The sequence below is a fragment of the Gigantopelta aegis genome, chromosome 13 (assembly GCF_016097555.1).
Source record: "Gigantopelta aegis isolate Gae_Host chromosome 13, Gae_host_genome, whole genome shotgun sequence".
NCBI classification, from domain to species: domain Eukaryota; kingdom Metazoa; phylum Mollusca; class Gastropoda; order Neomphalida; family Peltospiridae; genus Gigantopelta; species Gigantopelta aegis.
In genome coordinates this window covers 31844234-31856081 of record NC_054711.1, presented here as the reverse complement: position 1 = coordinate 31856081, position 11848 = coordinate 31844234, and the positions used below count along the sequence as shown (strand labels likewise).

The 11848-nt window shown below is 36.4% G+C and overlaps 1 protein-coding gene across 1 annotated transcript in view; it reads right to left on the bottom strand.

The window, feature by feature from the left end:
- Window positions 1–850: 850 nt before the first annotated feature.
- LOC121387711 (MAGUK p55 subfamily member 7-like) overlaps window positions 851–11848 on the bottom strand; it is a 60858-nt gene continuing 49860 nt past the window's right edge. Inside the window, exons 14-18 of the mRNA XM_041518906.1 lie at window positions 10100–10180; window positions 8985–9078; window positions 8290–8398; window positions 2596–2736; window positions 851–1428 (exon numbers count right to left, since the gene is read on the bottom strand). Coding sequence (XP_041374840.1) covers window positions 1252–1428; window positions 2596–2736; window positions 8290–8398; window positions 8985–9078; window positions 10100–10180 — 602 coding nt within the window. The 3' untranslated portion in view covers window positions 851–1251. The remainder of the gene's footprint in view (window positions 1429–2595; window positions 2737–8289; window positions 8399–8984; window positions 9079–10099; window positions 10181–11848) is intronic.

Sequence of the window (11848 nt, the reverse complement as noted above, 5' to 3'; positions counted from 1 at the left end):
CATGACAGGTCGATACAAATGGCAGACTCTACTCACTTCATTGGTCCATCACATAACAAACAGCCAATCAGAATTAACATCACTAATAAATGAGCCAATTAAAATCAACATTCTCACTAACAGCCAATGAGAATTCACGCTCCTTGACCTTGACCGACATAGTCCTTCACTTTTTCCAGTGGAAATATATGATCACTAGAGTGAAAATGGTCATCGTGTATATATAGAGCCATTTCTGTTTTAAGCCATGTGATCCCAAAGATGACCACGCAGGTTTTCAAATATGGAATTCATTTAGCAAAACCAGTGATAGAAATAAGCAGAATTTTTTACTAGTCCATCTAGTAATTTACTTGTCCGCCATTATTTTTACTTGTCCAAATAAATGGTTTGTTTTATTCAAGTACAAGAATAATGTTTTAATTTTTTTTAAATGAAACTGCGTTAAACATTTTAACTTGTCCACAGGACAAGCACCAAGGTACACTTCGCTTGTCCGAATAGATTTTCACTTGTCAAGACGAACGAACAAGTGCTTATTTCGAACACTGACAATGTGTTTATGTGTGTACAGTAGTCAACTGGACCAGGGTGCAAAATGATCCTTGCATCGGATACGTACCAAGATGGCTGTTGACAGTGCAGATCGAAAAAGGTCTTGCCCATTATATTATAGATTAACAATCTGTGTTAAATATTTATTATAATCACTGATTTTTAACTATTATGATGGAACCTGTTATTATTCCAAGCACATGGTTGATCATTATGTTACTGAAATAGCCAATGGTAATTCATCCACTTATGAAATGTCAGCCAATACGAACTGGCTAGTTTGTATTCTGCCAAATGAAAAAAAGATCACATGACCAACTCCAACCAATTGGAATCCTCTATGTTGTTAATTTCAGCTAATGGGAATTCACTGTGTTTGAAACTTCAGCCAATGGAAATTTTGTGTTTAGGACTTCAGCCAATGGGAATCCACTGTGTTTAAAACTTCAACCAATGGAAATCCAGTCTGTTTCTAACTTCAACCTGTGTTTGAAACTTTAGCCAATGGAAATTCAACATGTTTAGGACTTCATCCAATAGACTTTTTTGTGATTAGGACTTCAGCCAATGGCAATATAGCTACAGCCAATGAGAATCAGTGTGCTACTGGCTCCAGCCAATGAGAATCAGTCTGCTACTTGCTCTAGCCAATGAGAATCAGTCTGCTACTGGCTCCAGCCAATGAAAATCAGTGTGTTATTGGTTCCAGCCAATGGGAATCCACTGTAGATCTTTCTCAATCTGCTCGGCTATCTGTACGAGATCGGCCGTTGCATCTTCGATAGTCTCGTTAACAATCACATTGTCAAACAGATGGCCGTACCGCTCTTCTATCCTGGTACCCGTTTCCAGAATCTGTTGAAGCTCTTCTTCCTGGAAAACAAAGTTTAAAGTTTCATTCGTTTAACAACACCACTAGAGAAAACTGATTTTTTTAAAAGTTTAAAGTTTGTTTTGTTTAACAACACCACTAGAGCACACTGATTTGTTTAAAAGTTTAAAGTTTGTTTCGTTTAACAACACCACTAGAGCACACTGATTTGTTTAAAAGTTTAAAGTTTGTTTCGTTTAACAACACCACTAGAGAAGACTGATTTGTTTAAAAGTTTAAAGTTTGTTTCATTTAACAACACCACTACAGCACACTGATTAATTAGTCATTGGCTATTGGACGTCAAACATTTGGTAATTCTGACACGTAGTCATCAGAGGAAACCCACTACATTTTTTTCATTAGCAGCAAGAGATCTTTTATATGCACTTTACCACAAACAGGAAAGCCTGATTTGTTAATCTTCGGCTACTGGATGTCAAACATTTGGTAATTTTGACTTGCAGCCTTTGGAAAAAACCCCACTACATTTTCCCATTAGCAACAAGGGAGCTTTTATATGTACTTCCCCACAGGCAGGACAGAACATACCATGGTATGACCATGCAAGGTAAAGAAAACTACACACAGTAGGCTATATTTTCTCATCCACCACATTTCAACAGGCCCGTAGGAACTGGCGGAGGTGGGGCACAGGACCCCCCCACTCGAGGACGAAAAAGTAAGTTGGTTTTTTTCTTACTCTATATAAAGATGAAATACGGCTTGTGCAGCCCCATGCCCCTCAAACTTGAGGCTGTGACCCACTCACTATATATTGTATCCCTCACCCCGTCCAGATATTTTTCCTATGGGCCTGTTCAAGAAAAGAGATTTTTCACCCTCTTGATTTTCATTTAATCATCGGCTATCAGAGTTGCCAAACATTTGATATTTAGTTTTAGAGAGGAAACCCACTACATTTCTCTATTAGTAGCAAGGGATCTTTTATATGCACAATCCCACACAGGATAGCACATACCATGGCCTTTGATATACCAGTTATGGTGCATTGGATGGAACAAGAAATAGTCCAATGGTCCCACCGATTGGGATTGATCCTAGACTGACCGTGCATCAAGCGAGCGCTCTACCACTGAGCTACATCCCATCCTGTACAAAAATAAAAGTCTGTTTAACGTTTTTCATCTTCGTGTTCTGCGTCTTACAGTGAATGGTCGCGTCACGTCTTCCTCCACGGTTGTCCGGGCACGGTGGACCAGTCGTGTCAGACGCAGGTTCTCAAGGCTTGGTGGTTTGATGAATATGATATAAGGCTTAATGTCAGCAGTTCGCAGGAACTTCAGTGCCTGAAACAGGAAAAATTAATTAATTGGTGTGAGAAGTATGCAGGAACTTCAGTGACTGGAACAGGAAGAATTAACTAACTAATTGGTGTCAGAAGTATGCAGGAACTTTAGTGACTGGAACAGGAAGAATTAACTAATTAATTTGTGTCGGAGTATGCAGGAACTTTAGTGCCGGAAACAGGAAGAATTAACTAATTAATTGGTGTTGGAAGTATGCAGGAACTTTATGCCTGAAACAGGAAGAATTAACTAATTAATTGGTGTCAGAAGTATGCAAGAACTTTATGCCTAAAACAGGAAGAATTAACTAATTAATTGGTGTTGGAAGTATGCAGAAACTTTAGTGCCTGAAACAGGAAGAATTAACTAATTGGTGTGAGAAGTATGCAGGAACCTTACTGCCTGGAACAGGAAGAATTAATTTTTGTTTTGTTTTGAGATATTTTATTGATAAAAATAGAATCAAAAGGATTGCACAACAGGCAGAGCCTATATAAGTGCTCTCCTAAACAAGATGGACATCAGACAATATTCACCCGCCCCGGAGTCGGTCACTGGCGAAGTCAGAGGCTGAATCCGGGGTGGGCGTGCCTGAACCCTAGTGGATAGGGGCACGTAAAATGAGTTGCCAGTCCAGTCAGACAATATTCATAATCATATATATAAAACATAATAACAATGTCCAATGGCATAAAATATTTAACATAATTAATATTTTTTAATATATAGTAATAGAATAGAAATGGGATAGTCGGGGAAAAAATATGATAGTAATGATCCTATTGTTGGAGCTAACCTTATATGGGGCAGTAAAATCAGAATAATAAGTTAGTTCATCTCGAATCTCTTACTTTCAGCTATATATTTAAGTAATGCTTTAAAAATTAAATTGTTTTCTTCAATTGGTAGGTTTACTGACCCGGATAGTAGTAGATCAAAGATATCACGGTAATTCTGTAACGATGCAAATAAATCATATCTTTGTCTGATGAACAGAGGGCAGACATAAAAATAATGAAAATTATCTTCACAGTTATCTCCACATGCACAGCTTGGGCTATCAGAAAGATGGCTTAAAAATAAACGATAGTTTAAGTTGCTAGCATAGTTACGAAGCTGACAATGGATAATGTTACATTTACGATTTCCATAAAGATAGAGAGTAGATGAAGGATTGGGATTTCCCTTTTGTATTAGTTTTTTATAGGTAGGCAGACATGGTTCATTTTGAGTTAAACTGTCAAAATCATTCCATAACTCGAAAGTATTAGGAATAAAGCTGTTTTTACATGAATTAGTATGGCATGTTGGTGGAGTGAATGGACGTTGATTTCTGAGTGTAAAATGATTAGTGGGATTAACATGTGGCAAGATTTCATCCACTAGATATTGAGGTGTTTCGCCTTTAAGTATGTTATGCATTAGAATTAATTTACTATTTTTGCGACGTTTATATAAAGGTTCTCAACCAAGTTCATATATAGTTTGTCTGGAGATGTTCCTTTCCTAAGTCCTGTAATGATACGGGCAGCCTCAAGTTGCACTGACTCAATTGTATTGGATTCATCAGCTGTACAATTATCCCAAATTATATTACCATATTCTAAGATTAGTCTTATAAATGCAACATACAATTTAGTTAGGGAATTTCTATTTAATTTATATTTTAACATACGTAGAATGTTAAGTCGTTTACAAGCTTTAGTATATATGTCATTAATATGATCTGTCCATCTACCATTGGAGATTAAAGTAAGCCCTAGATGTTTGTGGGAGGTTACATTATCAAGAGGAATTCCATTAAGATATAGCTTAGGAATATCAATATGTAGTTTTCTTGTGAATAACATTGATTTGGTTTTAGTTATACTAAATTCAACTCCCCAGCTAGTTGACCACTAATGTATAGATTCTAAGTCTTCATTTAGCGTTTCGGCTGTAGAAGTATGGTCATTGACAATGCAATAAAGAGAGGTGACATCAGCAAATAATTTTATTTTATTGGATACATTGTCTACTAGATCATTTATGAAGATTAAGAAAAGATATGGCCCAAGTATAGATCCCTGTGGTACTCCAGCATTGATATTCCTCCAATTTGAGAAGTAACCATCAAGTTTTACTCTTTGTTTCCTTTCGGACAAATAACTGCTGAACCAATTAAGAAGATTATCACATATACCATATTTCATTAGTTTAAAAATTAAACCTTTATGCCATACCCTATCAAAGGCTTTGGTAATATCACAGAATACAAATCTTATGTCCTTGCCATTATCTAGGTTTTTTATTATAGGATCATAAATAATGAGTAGCTGATTAGTTGTAGAATCTTTTGATCTTAAGCCTGATTGATTATTAGTAAGAATATTATAATACTGATATAATTATGAAGATTTTTAAATACAATTTTTTCTAAGATTTTGCCAAAGTAATTTGTTATAGAAATTGGTCTATAATTTGAGGGACTCTTAATATCACTTTTACCTTTATATATGGCTGTAACATTGGCACACTTCCAGTCCCGTGGCACACAACCTAGTGAGAGAGATTTGTTAAAAATTTTGGTTAGTGGTGTTACAAGGGACTGACAAATGAATTTTATTAACTTAGGTGACATATTGTCAGGTCCCGGTGGTTTCTCAACATTAAGGGTTTTAATCTGGCCATGAACATCTTGTTGGGAGATTACAATATTAGATAATTTATATGGGGACAGTAGATTGATATTGGGTAGATTTGCTTCGTTTTCAATTCTTGATATGGAGGCAAAATAATCATTTAGCGCATTTGCTTTCTCTTGGATGAAGGTGAACGTGATTACCATCAATAATTGGGCTTGATACTTTATTTTTATTTCCGAATTTGCTAATGGATTTTGCCAGTTTCCACCATTGGTTAATGGGGGGTTGTTTTGTTTATCAGTATATTTTGTAATTTTGTAATATAGTTTTGTTTGGCCTCTCTAATCATATTAACTACCTTGTTACGAAGTTCTCTGACTTTATTCCATTGCTCAGGACTATTTTTAAGTTTAGCTTTTTTATGACATTGGTTGCGTTTTCTAATGGCTTGCCTGATATCTTTATTTACCCAGGGTTTATCATTGGGACGTACATGAATAATCATCTGTGGAATATATTTATTGATTGTGTGATTTAGTATGTTATTGATAATTTCGCTACATACATTAATATCATTTATGTTATCAAGTTTCTGGTCCCAGTCAATTTGTAATAAATGGGTTATAATTAAATCATAGTTAGCTTTTTCATAATCTAATATTGTTTTTGTGTAGGACTTTTCACGAAGTGAACTGAAGTGTATTTCAATAATTGATGGACAATGACCACTACAAAAGTTTGGCAGCATCATACTATTCCTAATAAGATCAATGTTATTAATACAAATTGGGTCGAATAGCGTTGATGTGGTAGGGGTGATTCTTGTAGGTTCGTGTATAATATTTTCCAGGTTATATCTTTCAATAGTTCGTGCAAAAGGTTGATTGCGATGTATTTTTAAAAGATCTTTGTTAAAGTCAATGATAATATTAGAAAATGTATTTGTACATTTATCGATTAATGAATCAATTTTGTCTCAGGATGATATTCTGGCATTGGGTGGTCTATATACACATACAAGGAGAAATTAATTCATTGCTGTCAGAAGTTTGCAGGAACTTTAGTGACTGAAACATGAAGAATGAATTATTATCACATATGATATTAATAAATTTACTTGTTTTTCATCTGTGTTTTAGTATGCATTGGTGGCATTTAAGTCTGCACACCTAAGCATTTGTTTTATATTTTAAAGTTAAAATCTTTCTTTAAAAATATTTGTTTCACTGCCACAGTGCAAGGGAACAATAAATGTTTTACTACTGAAAGTTATATTATTTTTTTGTTTTTTAAACTTACATAATGAGCGCATTTTTAGTGTCACCTATCCCCCTGTATTTACTGGCCTGCATGATGGCACATAAGTCTGCACAGCAAACATTAAAATCGACCACTTCTGTCACTAATATTCACAGAAACAACAACAGTTATTGGATCCAACTTTTTTTAAGTTCTAGACAACAAACACTTTCTATTATAGTCTGTTTCAGGAACATTTAGATCATGCAAATAAGATAAATATAAGTGGTGATCCACTCTCCTAAGTTTGGATAATGCAAAATGCCAATATAAAAAAAAGGCAAATGTCAACATTTATGATAATTATTCAACAAAAGTTGTCTGTTAGTAGCTGTGTAAATGAGCACAAATAGTGTTCATTAGAAATATAGAACAATCAATGATAATTTGAAACAGACTATAGCTAAAAATAGGCCATGCTGTAACAGTGTAAGTCTGGGCAGCCATATTGGTTAGTGTTGTGTCACTAGGAGGAAAATTCAAAGTATGCTTGGATGTTTACGTTAACAGATAAAATAAAACATTGATTTCATTTATGGATTCATGAATTACAATAAGGTATGTATTGAAGCTTCTGTGTAAACTTGTAAACGGGTTAATATACTAGGTTAATCATTACAACGATGACAGACACGTGTTTACAGGTGATACAAAAACACGTTGATTGAGGCTGGCAAAAGTATACTTTTAGTGCATTAATTCAGAGTTTATTTTCAATCAAATTGTTATCTACCAGTTTTATATACATATTCACAATCAAGATGCGTTATTTTAACCATTGTTTTATGAATTAATTAATGTTGTTTTTTGTTTACAAACATTCCCCAACACTTGTTTCAAGACGTAATGTAACATCATTAACATGCACAGACTTTTGTGCCATGCAGCCTAATGTGACATGAGTGTATATATTTTTATCTGTATGTTAAATACAGGTGTTTCTACATGCATATTAAGTATATCTGTTTTACCTCTGTGTGCAGTATCCATGTTTTGCTTATATATTAAATACAGCTGTTCCTGTCTGTATGTTAAGCTGTTTTTGCCTGTGTATAAAGCTGTTTTTGCCCGTGTATTAAGCTGTTTTTACCTGAGTGTGTGGCTTGAGAAGGCACACCTGACCTGCTGTTTTCACATGAAAGTTAAGCTGTTTTTAACCTTAGGGCCTGAGCGTTAAGCTGTTTTTGCCCGTGTATTAAGCTGTTTTCACCTGAGCATTAAGCTGTTTTTGCCTGTCTATTAAGCTGTTTTTACCCGAGTGTGTGGCATGAGAAGGCACAAATGGCCTGTTGTTTTTACCTGAGTGTTGAGCTGTTTTTACATGTGTATTAAGCTGTTATTACCTTAGTGTTAAGCTGTTTTACCTGTGTATTAAGCTGTTATTACCTTTGTATTAAGCTGTCTTTACCTGAGTGTTAAGCTGTTTTTGCCTGTGTATTAAGCTGTTTTTACCCGAGTGCTTGGCGTGAGAAAACACACCTGGCCTGCTGTTTTTACTTGAGTGTTAAGCTGTTTTTACCTGAGTGCTTAAGCTGATTTTACCTGTGCATTAAGCTGTTTTTACCCGAGTGTTAAGCTGTTTTTACCTGTGTGTTAAGCTGTTTTTACCTCTGTATTAAGCTGTTATTACCTGAGTGTGTGGTGTGAGAAGGCACACCTGGCCTGCTGCTATCACAGCGCGAATGGAGTCGAGACTTGTACCGTACAGGTTCCCCTTGTACTCGCCATATTCTGCAAAACTGACATCAAGGAAAAGTAAATGTCAGCGAATTTGTTTTTTAATCTACAGATGTTCATCTTATGCATGTAAAGATATATTAGATATTAAACACTTTTAAAAACTTAAAATAAAATAAAACGTCTTTCTTCATCGACCACCATCAATACAACCATCATGATAATTACAGTAGAATACTATAGATAGAAAATACTGGCACACAAACCTTTGGGACAAAATGGCTTTCTTCGTCAACCACCACCACTAGTACAAGCACGAATACCACCATCACAACTATTTCAACAGACAATTTGTATATTATCCTTGCAGCTAGAAGACAGACACACAAACATTCGAGCTGAAATGTTTCTCAGTCATCCACCATCAATACTAGCCTTTCCCTCCTCCTTCTCTCTCTCTCTCTCGCCATCCCTACCTCCCTCCATCCATCTCTCTCTCCCTTTATCTCTCTCTCTCCGTCCCTCCCTCCTTCCATCCCTCCTTTCTCTCTCTCTCCATCCCTCCCTCCTCTCTCTCTGTCTCTCTCTCTGTGTCTCTCTCTGTCTCTCTCTCGTATTTGTCGATGGTCTTGTATCTGGTACACAAACCTTTGAGCTAAAATGTCTTTCTCCATATCTTCTCTTGACAGGAAGTGGTATTCCTGCCCATCCTCCTCAAATGGTTTCTTAGGACGACTCGTGTCTGAAAGAAGGAAGGATTAAGGAAATGGTTTATTTAACGACACACTCAACACATACGGTTATATGGCGTCGGACATATGGTTACGGACCACACAGACATTGAGGGAGGAAACCCGCTGTTGCCACTTCATGGGCTACTCTTTTCGATTAGCAGCAAGGGATCTTTTATATGCACCATCCCATAGACATGATATCACATACCACAGACTTTGATGTACCACTCATGGTGCACTTGCTTTTGTGAGAAATGGCCCAACAGGCCCACTGACAGGGATCAAAAGAAAGGAATGTTTTATTTAACGACGCACTCAACACATTTTATTTACGGTAATATGGCGTCAGACATATGGTTAAGGACCACACAGATTTTGAGAGGAAACCCGCTGTCGCCACTACATGGGCTACTCTTTCTGATTAGCAGCAAGGGATCTTTTATTTGCACCATCCCATAGACAAGATAACACATACCACAGACTTTGATGTACCACTCATGGTGCACTTGCTTTTGTGAGAAATGGCCCAACAGGCCCACTGACAGGGATCAAAAGAAAGGAATGTTTTATTTAACGACGCACTCAACACATTTTATTTACGGTTATATGGCGTCAGACATATGGTTAAGGACCACACAGATTTTGAGAGGAAACCCGCTGTCGCCACTACATGGGCTACTCTTTCTGATTAGCAGCAAGGGATCTTTTATTTGCGCTTCCCACAGGCAGGATAGCACAAACCATGGCCTTTGTTGAACCAGTTATGGATCACTGGTCAGTGCAAGTGGTTTACACCTACTAACTGAGCCTTGTGGAGCACTCACTCAGGGTTTGGAGTCGGTATCTGGATTAAAAATCCCATGCCTCGACTGGGATCCGAACCCAGTACCTACCAACCTGTAGACCGATGGCCTAACCACAACGCTACCGAGGCCGGTCTGATGGGGATTGTGTCTGAAAGATGTCGAGTTAAAAGTTTGTTTTGTCTAATAACGCCACAAGATATTTATATTCTGAATTTTCACTCACATGGTACAACTTCGTGAAAGTGACATGGGTTACTGGCCTTGAGTCTTCTCTTCAGCTCATTACACCCAACACCAGAGGGCCCTGCGAGAAAACAAAACTCACTGACATCACATGAACCTATAACATGAAATACTATTTGTGTTCTGGTAAAGCTACAACTTGGCCTCACCACATCATCAACAAATAATTGTTACAATTACAATGTATCTTCAATTGTTTTCATACAATACTAGTATTAGGAATCGGTTTGGAATTCCATCATCAATCATCGGTTATAACCGGTTTGTACCAACAGATCAACTTTCCATTACGAAATCAGTAAGAATTAGGGGTGCAACGATACGGTCAAAACCGTATTGCGATATATTGCGATATAAGAAACTGTATTGCAATATGTATTGCAATATAGTTGATATTATTTAAATTTAATATTTATGGATTGTTGTTTTTTTAAATGAAAACAGAAGGCATAACTTTTTAATGATCTTTATTAGTTTCAGCTGTCAGGCTAAATGTTTTAGGCCATATTTATATTTTTTAACACAATACTAGTTTACTAAAACACCGGTGTGACGGTGTCAAACTATTCATAAATTGTCACATTCGGAAATCCTTACTATCGGGCTTTTTCGTTGCTGCTTGCTTGACACGGAAATATACGTATTGAGTCACAATGTTTCACCAGATCGACCGAACCAGAGCCGAGGTTATTAGTCGAGGTATTTTGAACGATCGGCTGTGAAAAACAGCGAAGTGTGATTCTCATTTGTTGGGTTATTTCTTTGAAGATGATAGCCGTAGCTGTATTCCAACGTAAATGAACAATGAATGATAATGTGTAAATAACAAAACATTTATTTGTAATTATCGTTAACTGGTTATTTTCATTGGACTTTTAACATGTTTTGTTTAGAAGTTAAAACCAAGTATAACTAACCTATCACTTTGTATGCCAACAAGTAAGCTGACTACGCTTAACGTGATTGTTACATTTCCTGTCATCACCAATTAATAAAATGATGTGGGTTTTTGTTTTTTTTTTTTTTTTTTTTTTTTTTTTTGCCTATTTCAAGTCAAATAAGATACAAGGAAAAAATATAGTGTATAAAAATCGTTATATGCAAAACTGTACCGCGGTTCATATCGAGCTGATCAATTATCGCGGTATACCGGTTTATCATTGCAGCACTAGTTAGAATATAACGGTTATATGAATATAAGGAAGAAGAAGTTTGTTTTGTTTAACAACACCACTAGAGCACACTGATTTATTAATCATCGGCTACTGGATGTCAAACATATGGTAATTTTGACACAGTCATAGAAAGGAAACCCGCTACAAATTTTCATTAGCAGCAAGGGATCTTTTATATGCACCATCACACAGACAGGACAGCACATACCACGGCCTTTGATATACCAGTCGTGGTGTACTGGTTGGAACGAGAAATAGCCCAATGGGCCCACTGATAGGAATCGATCCTAGACTGACCGTGCATCAAGTGAGCGCTTTACCACTTGGCTAGGTCCTGCCCCATGAATATAAGGATTTTAATTACAAGGACCATACACCTGTTGTCGTATACACTGGGATAGATCTGACAAATTGCTAATTTTAACTATTTATTATCTTTTTTCTTTATGTACACATGACACCCAATTCGATCATCACATTAGTAGAGCCAAAACCGATCAACTTTCGATTATAATCGATCTTTGGAAAATCACTAATGAACACATAATCACAAA